The sequence below is a fragment of the Cygnus olor genome, chromosome 7 (genome assembly GCF_009769625.2).
Source record: "Cygnus olor isolate bCygOlo1 chromosome 7, bCygOlo1.pri.v2, whole genome shotgun sequence".
NCBI lineage: Eukaryota > Metazoa > Chordata > Aves > Anseriformes > Anatidae > Cygnus > Cygnus olor.
In genome coordinates this window covers 30,095,202-30,114,827 of record NC_049175.1, presented here as the reverse complement: position 1 = coordinate 30,114,827, position 19,626 = coordinate 30,095,202, and the positions used below count along the sequence as shown (strand labels likewise).

Below are 19,626 nucleotides of genomic sequence, written 5' to 3'. Positions count from 1 at the left end.
AGTGATTGCAGAGTGAGTCCTGAGGCAAGAGCTAGTGCCAGCTAACTAGGCATATCACTTGAAAGGTTCATTCAGAGAGGAACCTAAATTTTAGGTTGGAAAGAATGCAGAAAAAGTCAGCCTAAAATAAATGTCCCAGTTGTCCTCAGTAAAACTACAACCTCAGTTGAAATAAGCAGTCATAGCTCTATTGATTTTAGAAGAGCTTGAGCAATATAACAAATTGAGGTTCTAGTCCTATGAATAGCTCCTTTGACTTCAGAAGGATTACTCACAGTCTATGACTAAGTACATATAGATGTGTAAGATATTTGCTAAGCAACAGAGAAGAAGCTACCAAAAAAGAAAAGTGATCTGTGAGGTTAACTTTGAAACACAAAGTATATAAACCTGTAGACACCTACATGCATGAATAAAATTACACATCGGGATACTTTAATTATATATAAGAATATTTTCTCATTTTCTTTAAAGGACCACCTATCTTTGGTGGTCCCTTACGCACATTAAAACATATAGATGAACAAAAGTATTCCTTTTGCTCCTTTGCTTCATGTTCAAGAATACACCGTGTTCTATGTGTATTAATATTCCTAAGCTAAACATATTACACTTCATAAGCAATATTAAATACACCAAAAGCCATTATTGCACTTAATAAAAGGAATACTTTAAAAATGCAAGTGACCTTACAATATAAAGTAAAACAGTTCTAGCTGGAATTCACATATTGTCTACATTCATTAGTACTACCAACATAACTGAACTTTCCTGTTCTTATTAGGGTTACCACAGAAATGAGCATAGAGCTGTTACATGAATTGTTACTGTTATTAAGAAGCAGTCTATTTCAGCTTCATTTGTGTGTTTTTAAGAATCTTTGAATATTCAAGAGAATAAAACTACCTTGATATTAAAACTAAGGCTAGAAAGGTCTTTTTTTTTTTTTTTTAAACAAACATAAGCTTATTTAATAAAATGAAGCAATAAGTTGTGTGGCACCCACACACTGTATAAAGCAAGTATTCTGTATAATTCCATGTTTTTATGCTTGTATATGCTATTCTTTCAGACAGGCAAATGGTGCACAGCTGACTGTATAATGAAATGCTATATATAAATATGAAAATTCTAATAAAGGAATGATATTAACCTTTAAAGTTAGGCAAGCATTTTACACATATAATACCATGCTTTCAAACATTTTTACATAAATGTGCAATCGTGCATTACTTCCTCATTTCTCAAGAGACTTACAGTGTATTACACAAGCAAATAAGATTCCAAGCCTTATTTTTAAGATAAGAATTTTCTGTTATGTAATTATAATAATATGTAAAAAAAGTTTTTCATAAGAAAAAAATATAAGACTGCATTTTAACTAATTGTCTGATCTAATATACACAAATAGCACACACTGGCCTACAAATGTATTTTGTGTTTGTTGGGGAGGAGGGAAGAGAAGAGGACATCTGTATGTTTATCAGTGATTGCATGCTTCTGGATTAATGACAACAAATCTTTAAAACATCTGGCTGAATGCACAGTTTATGGTCTATCTTATCAGCAGCTGCTTTACCTTATGAAGGACAAATATTTGCTATAGTACCACAGCTAGAAGATGTGAGGCTTACAAACCCATCTGTATAAGCTCTGTTAGTGACCTCAGCGTAGTTTTTCTGAGAGCAATAAGAAAACCTTGATGTGTTGTTAATGAGAAATTGCTTTGGATGCAAATTTCATCTGTAGTGTGGTGCCTTTCAGTCAAAAGTAGTTCAAGGGACAAAACCTTTGAGACACTATGAAAACTGGCAGGCAACATGTCAAGCTTTTCTGTACAATGTTCTATAAACAGATTCTCCTGCAAAAAAAAGGTACTGCTAGAAAGATGTGTGAGTCTTTGGAAGAAGAAGAAGGATGAGCAATTAAAACCTAGAATATATATATGATCTTTTTATGCAATTAGTTTAGACTGTTCTAAAAATACTTTGTTGCTCCTGAACTTGAAATACTTAGGGACTCCTTCAATTTATTTGACAAATATTTCTCACCTTCTGTCTACTTCTACATGAATTTCCAGTCTTCCCCACAAATGTTATCCTGCTTTGTAAGTAGGTTGAGTTTGGTACCCATACGAATGTTCCCATTTCGTCTGGTTTCTTAAGAAAGATAGTGCCATAACAAAAGTGCTTGGAAAATCAGTTTATAAAATTTTGTGCTGTTCCTTCCAAGGATCAAGGTCTCTCAGATGAGCAATATTTCACTATCCTACTTCTTGAAAACACTGTCCTTTCTTAAAAACATTTTAAAAATGTCACTGATCCATGAGAGGGATGGGTAGAGGAAGGTGTCAAGGGATGCCAGGCAGGAGGTTGTTCATGTTCTTCTGCAATGTTTCATTGATCTTTTTAGAACCATGAAATAAAAGAATGATACTTCCCATTTTCTTTCAATGCACAAGGTGAATAACTTTGATGGTAGAAGGTGAGATAGAGAGTCAGTCTGTTCTTTCTTACTCTTTCATAAGGCAGGAACGAAGAACAGAAACTCAGCCAGGAGTTAAAGTATAAATTTAGATGTTCAAAAGATAAAGTACATCTTACGAGGTGGCAATTTAAGCAGGAAAAAGCTGAGAAGCAAAATTTTATTATGAATGAAAAAAAAACTCAAGTACATGGCTTATGGAAAAATGATCTCAACTAATTAAATGGAAAGAAAAATAGATGTGAGAAAAGGGAAGTTAAATTCAGTGTTAACAAACATCAGTTAAAGTTCTTTGGAAAACAATTTTAATTTTTTTTCATATACATATAGTAATGTCATACATATGCATGTAATAGAGACTACATTCAAATGAACTGCTCACTAAGATTTTTTCAGTACTCTGAGCAGCAGAATGTAAATCTTCACTCAATGGGCAACAAATTAGGAAAGAAATTAGAGATAAAAATTCTAAATTCATAGAAAATTGAGATATTCCCACTACACAATGGGAACAACTTGTTCTTGCTTTGTATTGGACTGATGCCATGCTACATTCAGTTTGGAATCAGTAATGACCAAGTTTAGTCAAGCATTAAAGCCAGAGAGCAAAGCACAACACGAATTTTCAACTAAACATAGAAGTCTAGCAAAACTTAAAAAGAATATGTATTTGCTTACATCAACTGCGTGATAAAATCCATCACTAAAAGAACTGGATAATAAGATTCTACTTCTCTAGGGGAAAGCAGACTGAGGTGAACAATAAATGGGGAGTTCTTGATGAATAGGTATTAACAGCTATTAACAACTTTTTCCATATTTGTTTGTGTTTCTTCTATATGTAATGTCTTACTGTAGTTTGTGTCCATATTGAAGGAAACATCTAAAGAATCAACATTACTGTCTTTCAAGGACTAAAATAGAAGAAAACCTCATCAGCCTAGAACAGTGGGTTTTAAAAGTAGGTACTTTAGGATTCTTTTCAATAATAGATAGCCTTCTACTTGTGTGTTATTCAGACAATTTATTCTCACTTCATTCCACAGCCTTAGAAGAAATCCTACCTACATAAACTTCTGCTGATCTAGATTAAAGGAAAACATTACGTGGAGAGTTATCAAAAAATTATCATCTGACATGAACTGCTGCTGATGTGCTATAGTGGATTGAAAATACAGACCGTTTGCTTAAACATTTATGAACATAATGCTACCGATCTGTAGGCACTTTTTCTTATCTCATTTAAAATATGAAGAAATACCTACTCAAGTAATTTTAAAATCAAACAAGGAACATTTCTGAATTAGAGACAACCAAGTTTCTCTGGCTATACTCGAGGAAAAATAAAGATCAGCACTCAAGCATGGGCGTCTGAGAGTTTTAATCCAATTCCAAAGTATTTCTTTCTATTTTGCTCTTCCAAAGAAACTGATTTACACCTATGCTGTATTTATTAGTCAGCTTGTATGAATTTTCATAAAGTCTTAGAAATACTTTTTATAATATCAGGAAAATAAAACTTGGAATTTAAAAAAAAAAATCCACAAGGATGTGTGTTCTTTACAGGATGATGGCTACAGAATAAATTAAAAATGCAAATTTCCAAACATCTAGAAGAGTAACCATGGAAATAAAAGTAGACTCCCTTAATCTATAAAATCGTATGTTCATATTTATTCTTAAACATGCCAATAACACAACCTGATTAACATGAGAAATTATATCAAAGAATTGCTGCATTCCATTGCAACACATTGTAGCACAGGACTATTAATGAGTTAAGTACTGAGACAAACTGAAATGAAATATTAATAAATTGAATTGAATACTGTAGTTTAAGGTAACTTTCATCTATACTTTGCAAACAACAACAAATATATGAGCATTTGCCCTTAGACGTAGAACATGCTTTATATTATTAATCTGGGAAAAAATAATAATAATAACTACTAGAATATGTCTTTCTTTGCAGCACCAGTTTAAAGCTAAGACAGGCATTAATGCACTATAATTTCAGTGAAGGAAAATGGTAAGTGCTAGTTACCTGGCACTTTTAAACCATACACAAATTCACTGTAGATCTACAGTTTAAAAAAAAAAAAAAAAAGTTATTTAAACATTCCTAGTGCCAGTATACTAAGAAACATTTATTCATTAGAGAAAGACTCAGCTTTTATTTATTTATTTATTCAGGTTTATACTACTACTAAGCAAGTATTCTTTCCAAAAATTATCAAGATCAGAAGCTTCAAAGGAAAATACCTGTCTAAAAATATCAAATTTATTTATAAGAATAAAATTAATTATGACAAGTATATGTTAGTTCAGTCTTGCCATATACATGTAGCAATATCCATAACTTAAATTTAATCTCATCTAAGTCTAATCATTTTTTAAACAGATAAGAACAAATATTTGGGCCAAATTTTCCAACACATCTATAACTATACACACTATAAAATAATATGGTTTATGTATGAATATTCATTGAAGAGGTTTAATTGTGCCATGGTTTTAATGACAAAACTACTGATGTCAATAGAACTAGAATTTTGCTTTGAATTAAAAAAAAAAAAAAGATGAAAAAGACAAACAAAAAATATAAGTATAAAGTCTTTGCAAAGAGAGTTTTCTCCTACTATACATTTCAATAACTTTTGATAATGACACAGCAAAGTAACAGCACCAAATAACCTCCTGGGAAAGTTTGAGATATTACACTACAATCCTGTGTTCAATCAACTTACCAATGCAGCATTTTGAGACTGAGAGTATATTCCGGTATATATTAAAAAAAATAATAATAATAGCTTTCTACAATCTAGTTCTGCAATTTCTGTAATTTAAAGCAATGTTTTCTTCTTCTTCAAAATAAAAAGTCCAGGGGTGAGGGGAGTCAGTAGAATGTTGAGGGATATTTAAATTGTGTATACAGGGGAGAGTGGGGAAAGTGGAAGTGGGATTCTTCATCAAAGCTCTCAATACATTCTGGAAGTTATGCTACCACAATAATCTTAAATTATTAATACCTCTCTCCGTCGAGAAGCCCAACAGGTTTGTTTGATTTTCCAAACGACAGCAGCTACCAGCAGTAAGGATAAGAAACAACTGCAATTACAAAAAAAAAATATGTATTAAAAAAAAGTAGTTGTAACATAATTGTCTGAAAAAGCTTAAATTTTTAGGGTATCAAAGGTAATGAAAATACATTTAAGCATGGAAAAAAAAATACAAAAATAGAGGAAAACTGAACTATACCAGGATGACAAACAACTGTCAACCATCCAGGTTCAAAGTTAAAAGAGGATGCGTGCCTATGATACTGCAGTTAACTTCTTGAAGTGCTATTATTGTCTCCATTAGTGTGGGATAAGCTCCATTACAACATTCAACAGTCCACATACCCATAACAGTCTCACGCTGCAAGCTTCAAGGTCACCAGATGGGAAAAGGGTGAAATATACCAAAAATTGATAAAAAATTATACTTCTCTCTTGGTATGTAAATTCTGAATAATTTCCTGGGATAAAGAAATTATAACTAGGCAAGGAATATGATTGTTTTGAGGAACCAGGTCTGCAGATGACAATAGAATAGGTCTCTTTAATCAAATCTAGTATTTCTATAATTTCTATAGTGAGAACCTCAGGGAAAACATCCTAAGGAACACAACTACTTTACAGCTCTGAAGATACAACGGACAAAAAAAAAAAAAAAAAAGAAATAAAATAATTTAAAAAAGGATTAAACTATTAAACTTCTGCAGTTCACAATGAGAGCATATGCTTTCTCTCTTGATCCAATAAGATTGTATTTGTAATATTTAATCCATAAAGGATTTTCACAGAAATAACATTGGACTCTCAACTGTTAATGAATTTCTGGATACTGAAAAAAGGCTTCTAAATTTGACACCTAAGGTAAACAGCACATCTTTCAACTTATTTAGATAATCAAAATATGAAAATATCTGGATTTTCAAGCTGTGAAGAACTTTCAGTCATGCGAGCATATCTACTGTGTTTTCAATTAATACAAGCATGTAAATGTTTAAATATTCTAGTCATAAATATTTTTTCCAAAAAGCTTCAAAATGTATTTTTTAACTAATATGGAAAATACCAAGAATTCTCTGAAGCAGTACACTTCAATGGAGTACTGTGCATGAGTGCAAAACGCAATTATTATCCACGCAGGAACAACAATATTTCCCTACATCATGTTGTAAACAGAATTAAAATTATGACCTCAAAATGCATCTCCAGGAGGAACAGCTCGTGTCATTCAATATTTCTCCATGATATTAAGACTATTAGAAAACAGTTTATGGCAACTGTAGTATAATGTCTCCATTAAGGTAATGGAATGAAAGCACTCAATCATTCCTTGGTCTGCAAGCAACCAAGAATCAGCTGTACCGCTGAGTATTTCACAATAAAGAATACTATTGCTCCAAGTGTGTTCAGTTTCCATAACACAAGCTCACCTTGATGGTTAAAGTAATGCAAATCAATACAGCTTTCTATCAACATATTATTCACTTAAAACTCTTTTCACTGCCAGCTTCTAAATTCTTTTTATCAATTTCTTTGAACACCCTTGAGAAAGGATGTCAGAGTAAGGCTAGGTTTGAAAGAGGAAGGTACCATACATATTAAGTGATTTGGACATAAAATGATCAATTATATAATTAAAATTAACAGGTTGTTTTTTTGTGTTTTTGTTTTTATGTAGAAGACTTAATTCTGTCTGTTTAGTTCCAAGAAGGCTGATAGTTCTGAACCTGAAATGAAAAAATGGTTAAAGGATCTGTTTCTAAATGTAAAGTTTGACTTTCCTCTTAAAAGCCAATGTCAACCACCAGCATTTCCTTTCGCAGTTTTTTAATGCACTTTGGGACCTAGGGATTTTTATGGAAAAGGAAGATATATTCTGCCTCTCTCCTTGTAGTACCATCTTAAATATGGTGTTGTGCTTTTATTGGTTCTTGGCACAGATTTTCTAAAAAACAAAGGTAGTTGGAATTTTGATTGGTTTTGATCAATAGATCAGAACAGTTCAGCATATCTAAAAATCATCCTCTGAACAGGAAATTGTGGAAGAGTTAGCGATCTATAATAAAAAGACGTGAGAGGGCAAGTGCTGGTTCAAGAACCTTAGAGAATTCTGAAGAGAAATTTTAACCTTACACTTTAATGAAACTCAATGTAAATCATCTTTCTACATGGGTCTTCACTGACAGGAACTAATGCAGTAAGAACATTTTAATTTATGCACCATCTTGGTAACACAATATTTCTTACTAAAAGAGTTTCTCTTAAGATATTTTACGACAAAATATCTGAATAGCACACACTACATTATGACAGAAAGTAATCATCAGAGAACATTCACCATTTTGTTTGATGTATTACTTCAGTTTGTGCACTCTGATTTCACTTCTTTCACCTTCTAAAATTTATCTTTGGCTGTCTGCCTTTCTCTAGTCTTCTTTGAAAGCAATCACAAGTTGACTATGAATTTTTACTTAGTGTCCAGGGAAAAGCAAAACAAAGAAACCCCACTGTCCTGCAGAATAAACCACCTTTCCAGCAACTCCTTTCCATTTTTTTTTTAGACAAATAACTGCTTAAAAATAATCTTTCCCAGGAAAGTTTTCCCTTCCATATACCATACAATCTATCTAGTAACTGCCACAGATGCTTAAAAGCAAGATAACACTGGAGTACTAACGTACTGCTATAAATTAGCATGCTGTACAAGGGTAAGCCATCTTAACCATCTCCTCTATACCCCTTTCAAAAATAAATAAGGAAAACATCAGCAACTCTATTTAGGATGATGAACTCAAATCTTGTGGAATTTGAAAAAGATGATGAACTCAAGAGAGCTGGACACAGGAAACTAAGAGATCCTTGCACTTTGCGACTTCTTCATTGTAGCTGGGAACTGAATCCCTTTCCCAAGAAAATCCTGTCTTTTGCTTTTACTATTTTTTTAAACAATTCTCTTAAGCTAGGGAAAAAAATAATTAAAAAATAAATAAATAATAATAATAATAATAATAATAAAAGCTTGAGTGATCTCACTTAAAAGTTCATCCAAATTCCTTCTTTAATCTGTATGTCAATGGAGCTGGGTCACACGTCTAAGTTTCCTGTCATCAGTCAAAACATCTTTTGTGTTATGCGCAAAATCAGAAACAAGTGTTTTAAAAACACACAAAATAATAATAAATAATTTGGAAATTACAGTAGTGATAACGTCCAATGTTTTCACTTGTGTGCCATCTTTTCCTGGCAAGTAAACATGAAGTATTTGACTTTTTTCTCTGTTTTCTATACAAATAATCTTTTTTTTTTCTCTCACTATAAATCAGAAAAAAAGAATCAAAATTCACGTTAATAAGAGAAGACAGATATGGAAAATAAGTTTTGTCAAACTAATCTGTATTTAGGCAGTGGGGAGGTAACAGTCTTGTTTTATGTAGAGCAGTAAAAATTAAAGCTGACTACAAAGGATCTCAATATTGAATGACTTGGCAGTTAAATAAGAGAATGAAATTCAGTGACAATGAACTAAAGGCAATGTGCACAACATAAATAAATAAATAATAAAAATAAATAATAATAATTAAAAAAAACTCTATCTACAGATACACAACGATAGGTCTAAATTAGCAATTACCATTCAAGAAAATAGTCTTTAAGTCATTGCAGATAGTTCTTTGAATATATCAGTTGAATGTTTTGTAGCAGTTAAAACAGCAAATAGGATGCTAGGAGAGATTAGAAAAGGAATAAAGAACAAGGCAGAAAACACTGGGATGTCAGTACATAAATTCATGGCATGAATTGCTGCTGGGATGCTGAAACTTATAGGGTTAAAAAAAACAGGTGAACAGTAATAAGCAGCACTTAGGAGATAAATTTATCACTATTTTGGTGTTGCCAAAACAGATACTATGAGACTTGTTATTGAAATTCTGCCTACAGAACAACTTCTGTCCATGTTTTTTGAAGGAGGTTGACAATGTGGAAAGAATAGAGACAGTAACCAATCAATCAATAAAATAAAATATTAAGAAAATCTTTTACTGACAGTGCTTTAACAAGCTCAATCATTTCAATTTTTAAAAAGATCAAGAGGTGACTAGTCTACAGCATGTATAAATTTCCATAGGGAGAAAATACTAAGGCTTTCATTCATCTAGCATGGAAATACATAGTAAGAAACACAGGCTGGAAGAGAACAATTTGAATTAAACTCAGGCATTATTATGATTTACTTTCTGTATTATAATTGTACATAATGTCACATATACTGAAAAAGAATAAATAGACATGACTTTGCAATGCAGATGGGTTATGAAATGTTGATCCAGAGTACAGATGGAATGAATATGCACTTAGAATGTAAATCGACACAATAAGACAATTATTATGGTAAGACACACTCAAAACTATAGCGGCCCAAGTGTTATCAGGATTTTGTAGTCTCTAGATCAAAGAAATGATCAGCAGGAAGGTAATGACATAGCTTCACTCAGTTGCCTGTTCAAACCACATGGAACACTGAAAATGCAAGTTTGAAAATGAGCAGTCCATCACCATGGCTTACAGGGTGTTTGGGAGTTATCATCTCAGTGTTAAGTAGGAGACAATAAACAATTAAAGAATGGACAAACTGAAGAGGAAGCCCTGAAGATAAGTAGTTCATGTCTGACACGTAGAGGAAAGGGGCCAAGGAAGGGCTGCAATAGAATAGCAAGGTCTAGCAGCACAGTCTAGGCTACACAGCATCTTCCTGGAGAGACTTATCAGAACACAGAAAAGGAAAAAAGCAAGGAATAATTACTGCCTGCACAACCATTTTAGCAACATACATATTAAAAGTTAAATGTACAAAGTAAAAGACATCATACTTAGACATATTTAGCCCAGTCCAGAGGCCTAGCTGAGGACTGAGATGGCAGTGTTTTCTGTAACTGAGAAATACTTTTCTGTGTGATTAGGAGGTAGACCAAAAAAATAAGATTAATCACTAGTACAGACTGTAAAGGGTATTAGTGGATGTGTTCCTGCTTGGTATCTGCAAATTAAAATGAAACCTGTAGATCATTTTTAAACAAACTCAAATCACTGGGATAAATATAGGGGAAAATAATTTACTCACTTTTACAGTGATGTAAAAGGAACTATTTCATTAGTTAAATATAAATATTTCAAGAACCAATGTTATAAATGGAAAGTAAACAGAACAAAACAAAATGTTCCATCCTTCACTATTTCTTTTCTCGTTCTCTTTTTATTTAACATGTAAAAGAGAAATGAAAATGTCCAAAAATGTATTAAATAATCCATGAAAAAAAAAAGATCTTATTTAAGCCATAATTTGCATAACAGCTGAGTATAAATTTCCATATTGGATAAAAGCAAATATTAAAAACAAACAAACAAACAAACAAACCCACTACCTTAAATCGAATATACTTTTAAATCCATTAAAATTAAAAATTTTGTGGGATTCTATTTTGAGCACCACAATGGTTTAGTGTGGATCTGGAGTGAGCTTTTTACGGACTGTCACCACATGCTATGAGGCATTATATTTTGACTGTGGAACAGTCCTGGAGCTCAAGATGCTTCGAGGCTATACTGGAGGATATACTGGAAGATATGTAAGTCTAGGCACAAATGGACTTTACATCCACAGATCTAAACTCAAGCTAGTCCAACGTGAAAAAACAAGACATATATAGTGTCGATGTCAGTCCTCAGCACCAACTGTTTCACTCAACAGATAAGCTCCTATTTGTCCACACTGCTTATTAACAGATATATAAGCACACAACAATTATTTTCATCAGTCTTTTAGGTGTATAGAGGTCTCACTTAGTGCCTATATGTGTACACTTATACTTCTCCTAAGTGTAAGTCCTCCTAAGTATTCTTTTGAAAACAGGAGTTGGACTATCAAGACAGCTGTTGCTTAGTTACTTAGACCTTGCTGTGATGAAACAACATTTAAATATCCTTACAGATCCACAAGCCTCATGCCCCTTCATCTCACTATCTGTGCCAAGAGCAAAAAAATGTACATTTCACAGTGCAACATTAATTTTAGCAGTGTTCCATGCACTATATTAATGTTTCTCTTTCATACTATATTTTGAAATATGAACCAAAATTAATAGCATTCGGGAAAAAAAATGAAAATGAAAAAAAGCTTGTTAATGTAGCTTAATACAAGGAAAATGAGTCACCAAAGTCTGTTATTAAATTAATATTGTAGAATTTTCCTAAGAGATCACATATGCTGTTTTTCTGAAATATTATTTACTGCCTTTTTATTGGCAAATAGAACACATTTTAATTGATATGTTATAAAGCAAGTACAATTCTAAAATAAAAATAATTGAACAATTATTTTTCTAAAACCACGAATTTGAATAGCAATTATTGTCACAGCAGTTGATTTCTCTCATTGTACTTGACAAGAACATTGTGTTTATGATTATGATGTGCCAGGTTCAGCCATCCTTACTTGTGTTAACTAATATACATGAAAAGCTGCTCCAAAGATTTCAACAGGATTATCTGAAGCACAAAGTAGTGTAAACATACTATTAGGGGTCTGATACATATGAAAGCAGTATAAACTTTTTGATGTTTTTAATGACTAATTATATTCTTCTGAATCACAGAGTTTTACAAGCACTACTACAAGTAGTATTTCAACAGGTAACAATTCTAAATGATTCTGGGAATGAAGTGTTAGAGTTCCAAATTAAAATGTGCATACTGGGAGGGAAAGTAACCTTGGCTGGTGATGGAGGAGGATATTCAGCTTCCCGTCAACAGTAGGGCATAGTATGTGGGCTCATGAAAACAAATCTTGACTCTGCGGAGCCAAGACACATCAGACAATAGACCTTCTTTCCTGGTCTAAGAAATATCAGGCTTCCACAGGCAATGAAACATGCTGACTACTAAGCCACCATTACCGTTTGAGTGGATTTAGATTTCTCCTCTTATTTTTGCTAGTTGTGAGAGGTACTCTTGAGAAATAACTAATACCAGCAGTACCATGCACATGCCATTTTCTGCAATTGCTCAGTTAACAGCTGGGCAATCATTCCCTCTTCACCTACATTCATTTTATTGTTGTACATGCTTAAATATAGCAAGATTTTTTCCTGTTACAGCCTAGATCTATGTCCCATTCTGATTCCGATTTTTCCTTCCCTGTTGTATAAAGCAATAGCTCCTGAGCACCAACTTTTTCTCTGCAGTTTCTCCATAAAATAGAAAAAAAAAAAAAAAAAAAAGGGAAATTTAATTCAATGGTGACCCTTCCAATCCTAAAGCCACACAAAGGGTTCAAGCCCTCAGTTCTTGCTTCCTGAACTGGGAAGTGAAAGGAGTGTCTGAATATGAAGCAAATGATCTAAGATAATATTTAAAACTTCAAAAATAACCAAAATTCATTTAAATGTAAATTTGTATTTATTTATTTTTCTCTCAGGTGGGATTCACGCAAGTTAAGCAACACCTTTCAAGTTCACTTGAAACTAATTACATGGTTAATTCTTCTTATCCAGATGACAGTGCTTAAAATGCTATTTCTGGATGCAATCCTGAAAACCTATATATTTCCATAAATAAATCTTACCTGAAGCATCTCATGAAAGTCACATTAAGTTGCCCCTAAAATTCTCTTCTTACATGTTCACAACTACCAACCTTATAAAAACAGAATAACAGTTAAAAGGAAACACATACTGCCCTGTCTAATCTGGTCCTCCCAGGCAGAGCCGTATGTCTGCTAAGGATGCATGATAAAGGAGACACACATTATATTTGTTTTACTGTGTCATGGTTGATTACCAGGAACAGCATCTGCATGGTGATGCAGTTCATAAAATTACTGACCAAGGTTTTAAATGAAAATTTACAAACAATACAAGGGCATAATGCAAATATCTTAGTTCATGGTTTAAAAAAGACCTGCAAATACAGAGAGTCAGATGAAATCACTGTTCTCTAATGTATGCAAAACTTCTTAAATATGGTGATTGAAAATCTGTGTACCCTTTCTGCAGGTCACACAGCAAAGTAACTGCCAGGAGCAGCTCTGCAGGTATAGAACACATTAATATGTAGCTATTTTAATGTGAGAAAAGGATGACAGATTATACAATAGGGATAAGAATGTAGAGAAACTCAGCTGTTTACTGGTAGAAGCTTTTCTCTTTATTTGAGTATTCAACATGTATTTTAAAAAATAATATATTTTATATATATATATTTATTATATATATATATATATATTTATTGTATATATATATTTATATATTTATATTTATATAAGTAAACCTAAAAGAACGCTTTAAAGATTTTGGATTCCTGAATTTCAATAGAGTGTTCCTTGCAGTCAGCCTACCACCTATCCAATATCATCAGCGCAGACTCCAGCTGTACACCAAGAAAACATCAAACCTCTGTGAGGATTCCCACCTAGTATCAGAGCAGTCCTTTTAATTGAGGAACATAACAGGAAATCATATCTAAAGAATTTCCTACTCTTAGGGTAGGAAAATACCACATTCTTAGCTTTCTAGCTTTCTGAAGAAAGGTGCCTGGAAAACTCTGAAATACTGTAACTTGTCTTGAAGACTACTATAATCTCAGACACAACCTAGTGTTAAAGATATCATGTAACCACATCACTACTTTCTCCTCTACAGGAAGTATGCTCAGACATGAGAAAAAAAATAAAAATAAAAAAAAAATAAATAAAATAATGGCAGATCGTGCTTAAATCTCCAAACTTGATGTGCCATTTAGGAATCAATAGTACTCAGATGGGCGTAGAATTTTAAATCCTTTAGCATTATCTCATCCAAGCATCATTTCTTTTAGCCTGTGTCCTCTGTATCAGCTGTATTTTAACAAGGAATCAAAGTAAATCCCCTTCAAGAAATCAACTCCTTTAACTAGCAGTTTCTGCCCATCAGATGGGATTTCCCAACCCTTTCTTGAGGGCAGTCATTAACCATATGGATATATGTTTAATCTTCTGAGATCCTAAATCAACCAATTTATTCCAACCCCACAAAGGTAGCACTAGCTTTTGGGTGCTTCCTGAACACTGACCTGAGTGTGACCATGAGAAGATACTGGTCTGCTGCAGCTGGATTCTGTGGCATGGTTTGTGTCTCTTTTTTTCTTTTTTTTTTTTCTGGAAATTCTCAGTGACTAGCCAGCCCAGCCAAACAACAACAAAGAAATAAGTGATCCAAGCTTATTATCAAATAATTATGAACTTACTATTGTTAGACAAGTCTAAATGATCCCAATGACATCATTTTCTAAAATGTTCCAGAAGTTTGCACCACAGCCACCTAGACCGCTCATGAGTACTGAGTCCACTCAAAAAAAAAAAAAAAAAGTATATCTTGTGAAATATATGTGAACATATTATATATATATATAAATAAAATAAAATTATGTCGGTATTACGGGAGAAGAATGGAGTTATAGAGTTATAGAACATGGTTGTTTTACGGCTTAGGTAAACAGCAATATAAACAACAACAAAAATTAAAGAAATATCTATGAACTGCCTCTGCTCAAATACTTCTACCCAGATGAATCACCTATATTGAGTGGGGCAGCACAGTATAAGTATTCATGGACTGGTTCACCCAAACACTGACACATAGGACCACAATGCATGCTTGTGCATAAAACAAATTATGAACAAAGGATTAGATGCACAGGCTGAGATGCTCCAGCTACTTTGCATGTGGAGCGTAACTTGTTTTGGAAGTAACAAGGATTTACTGTAGTAAAAGATGCTCACTGCCTTTAGGTGGCCAATTGGCCATAGTAAATATTTTTGATGGGAGCAGTCTTTCTGTTTTGAGACTGGCTTTGGAAGCAGAGATCTGTAGCATTACAGAGGAACTAAAATAAAGGTGATAGAGAAATTAAAGCCGTATCCCTACGCCATAGGGATCTTGGACCAGTCTCCTTAGAAGCACTGGATGTTGTTGTGGCATAAAACATTTTGACTGCTCTACAGAAGTTAAAAGAAATACATGAAAGAAAGGGAAATGAGCTTTAGAAGCAGCATACTGTCAAGAGCATACTGTGAAAAAGCTGTAGAGAAGTGCATTTAAAAAGACTACTGAAAATGTAACCAAAATTATTTTGTTGAGGAGGAGGAAGAACATAATTAAATAATACAATAAAACTTCAATATTGCTATTAATAAAGCTTTGCAATTTAAGTACAGAATGCATAACTGACACCAGGGAGCTTAAAATATCAATATCTACTGCTTTTTATAGAACTTAAATTTTAGTTAAAGTAAGCAGCATCAATGAAATAACACTATAATAAATATTAGTTAATTAGTAAGAACAGCTACCACGTCGTTCTTTCAATTGCTTATTAATTCGTACTGAATGCAGAAAAGCAACTTAACCCCTCATCTTCCAGACATAAACTCCTATAATGGTTTGAAATCATTCCCTGACAACTGCCCCAACAAAGAACAGGTTTATTATTCTTTGCTTTATTGGTCTTTGCTGTGCAATGAAACATCAAAATCCTGGGATTTTGGAAGGAGGAAAGAAATGTGTCCATACAGGGAATATATTTACGAAAAATTAAGTTTGTTGTTGTTGTTGTTTTGTGTGTGTGTGTTTTTTTGTTTGTTAGTTTTTCCCCTCCAATAGTGTATATATGCTTGAATGTTACAGAGAATGTAGGTTTTTATAACCTACAACCTGGAGTTGGACTCAATGATCCTTTGGGGTCCTTTCCAAATCAGGATATTCTACGATTATTAAATAATTATAGTTAACGTTATATAATGTATAAATGCACATGCACATATATATTGTATATATAGTATATTTTACTACATACATAAATAATTTATATACACACAAACACCCACACAAAGCTGTCTTTTCATATTAAATATACCAGGAGCCATACCAGAAGCTACTAGTGTAAAGTATGAATGGATGCTGTTATGCAAATGGCCTGTATATACAACTTAAAAAGGAAAATTGCTATAGTATACATCAGGATACTGTCTGGAAGACTGACATCCAAATTTCATTCTGCCAATACAATATCAAACAGAAATGAACCATTCAAAAGGAATCTATAATATATTACACAATAAAGCTCTGGATGTGAACTTTACCTCTCAGCAGTTCTTCCTTTCACCTCTTTGAAGGAGCAAATAAAGAAGATTTACAATCAAAGAGGTTTAATCTAACATAAACTGAAGTTAATCTCCATAGAATAAATAGAACATCACACCCATAAAGTGTGATTATGTTTCTTTTACTCATGGAAAAGACTTTCATATTTCAAATAATTTTATGGTTTTGCCCTTCATGGGTGAAATACTCTATATTTCTCCCAACAAGTGTTGTTGTATATATATACATATATACATATATATATATAAAAAGATAAAAAGGAAAAAAAAAAAAAAGAAAGAAAACACTATTTCCATGAAATTTCCAGACACATTATGATATACAGAATTTAATATTTTCTGCAGTAACTTTCAAAAAGAATTAGAAATTAAATATATTGTTTCTATTTGAAAATAGATGTCTTTTCACTTCAGCTTTTTGCAATGATTCTGCTGATTTATAATAATTATTTAAAATTTTACATTAAGCAAGGAAAACTCTCCTTCATTAAAATTATGGCATATTAGTGAATTTGGGGAAAAAGAACTGCCAACAAAAGCCTCATTTCAGCAGCCTGCCAAATCAAAAGATTCACATTATTGCAACAGCTTTTTTTTTTTTTTTTTTTTTTTAACGATTTCCCCTCATTCTTTTTGCTCTCCGTGCTGTTTTTTCAGTTTGGTTTTTATACTTTGACAACAAATTGCACAAATACAAAATACATTTAGAGAGCCACCAAGCCATATCTATTTGATGACAACACTGTTTAGGGTACTAGACTCAAATATAATCAAAAAGTTTATTACTTTGTTTAAGGACTTTTCCCTTCTTTACATACCATTTCCAATACCTTTTCCAAAGAGGAAAGGTATATATTCGAAGCTGTAAGTGTTAAGAAGTCATAACTCTCCCTATTAAAAGCCCCATTAAAAGAAGTTCTCCTGAAGACAGAGTAAGGATGCTTAGATTTTTAGACCAAAGAACCATCATTATTGTTCTGTAATTGTACTATATAAAAAATACAAAAATGCTGATGCCCCTGAACATATTTACAATTTTGACTGAAAATATTCAAGACATGTAAGAAAAGGGATATAATTTTGAAACTGTAGAGTGTTTTCCTAAAATATCATAAAAATATTAAAAGCACACAGGAAGACAATTATTATACAGAACATAATTAAGCCACACGTACAGACTAAAATCCAATGTTAGCATATAAATTGATGACTTAACTACTTCTTAATGTAAATCTAATGTTCTTCTAATGGTTTAGGGAAGCTTGTGGAGTCCACAGCAGAATTTCCATAATCTTGTATCTTATTGACAAAATGTAACACAGACCCATAAATAAATAAATAAGCCATATAGATAAAAAACAAAATTTTCCATACCAAATGCTTTGTTTGGTATGGGGAAATTTTACTGTAGTATTTTTTTTTATTACTCCATTTAAAAGCTGATTGCATAAATTCCTTTCGAATTCAGATGTCTCCTTTCAAAAATAATTATATTTAATATTTTAATATTTAATGGTTATTAAATACACACTATGACATTAAGTCTGCCACTCTCTTTCCTCTCTTTCTGGTTTATTAGATTTGAACACAAGGACCCTCGATATTTCTTTACTGCCATAAGCAGATAGCTCATTTCTTTGATGTCACTCATTTCACAGCGTGCCATACCAACTGTGTCTGCTAAGACAGACTGGCAGAATGCTTGAGAAAGCACCTTATAATTTGCTGTAGTGGACAATAACATTATTGCCTAAACTCTACTCCCTTTTTCTTTAATTATTTTTCTTCATCAGCTTTCACCCCACTTCATTATGTACATCTGGAAACAAACTACTGAAGTTGACTTTGCAACTGATTACATGTACTGTCATAAAAAGACAGAACTACTTCTCTTTTGAATTAAAACAACAAAAGCAAAATTTCAAGTCCATTTATCAGAGATTAAAACCTGTTCTAAGTCCTTGTTTAAAGTGCAGTGGATGGAGTTTCATAAAAGTGACTAGGATTAAGCACTCTAAAAGACAAATAGCTGTGAGTTTCAACATTGCTTTAGTCTGAGAAAACAATTGACTAACCAGATTTGACAAAATACAATGTAAAACATTACAGAACTGTCTCAGAGTAAGAGAGCCTGCACAGAACTGAATCTTCAAAAAATAAAATAATTAAAAAAACATTGATACTTTCTGCAGAAATATTGCAAAATATCTTATAGATGCCACCTTCAGAGACCTCTGGTGTGAACACTACTACGTAATGGCTGCTTTGATTCCGATGAGATTTTGCAAAAACAGAAGAAATGACAAAATGCTTTTTGGAGTACATTTTTTGGTTGTTCTTTTTCCTTTTTCCTTTTTTTTTTTTTTTTAGAAAAAAATAAATCTTTCAAATCCTGTTACTGTCACCCAAAGATTATTTGCATGCTGATATGGTTTCGCAACTACATTCAAGCATCACACTGCTGGGGAAAAAAAATGAATATATCTTATGGGATATGGAGCTTTATATATGAAGCATCCCATCTAATAATTTTGTACGTCTATGTATAACTGCTCCATTGTACATAATGATTCTTTTATACCCTTCATCAAACTTAATTCAGCTGTGATCAGCACTTACTCTCTCATGCAGCCACAAGAAAAAATACAACCCACAAGAGGTAGAATTTCAAATCTATTCTTGATTATGCAACTTCCATCGGCGGCTAAGCAGCCACAGAACTTTTTTCAAGATAGTATGAACTGGGCAAAATGTAGGATTAAACACTTCACCAGGCACAATGAACAGCTCTCCCATACTACATTTGACACATAGGTGAAGTCAGATATGGAAAATTTTAAATGCACATATTTGAAGGAAGGAAAAAATCAAATCTGCTATATATCAAGCAAGTGC

At 32.7% G+C, this 19,626-nt stretch overlaps 1 protein-coding gene across 8 annotated transcripts in view; it reads right to left on the bottom strand.

Annotated features, from left to right (window-relative positions):
• Positions 1–19,626, bottom strand: part of ATRNL1 (attractin like 1) — a 494,732-nt gene that overhangs the window by 215,974 nt on the left and 259,132 nt on the right. For 7 of the 8 annotated variants that reach the window (XM_040563153.1, XM_040563155.1, XM_040563151.1 and 4 more), the window contains exon 26: positions 5,514–5,592. The exons of the other annotated variant lie outside the window; for it this stretch is intronic. In XM_040563153.1, the coding sequence (XP_040419087.1) occupies positions 5,514–5,592 (79 nt within the window). The remainder of the gene's footprint in view (positions 1–5,513; positions 5,593–19,626) is intronic. 8 annotated transcript variants of the gene reach the window in all.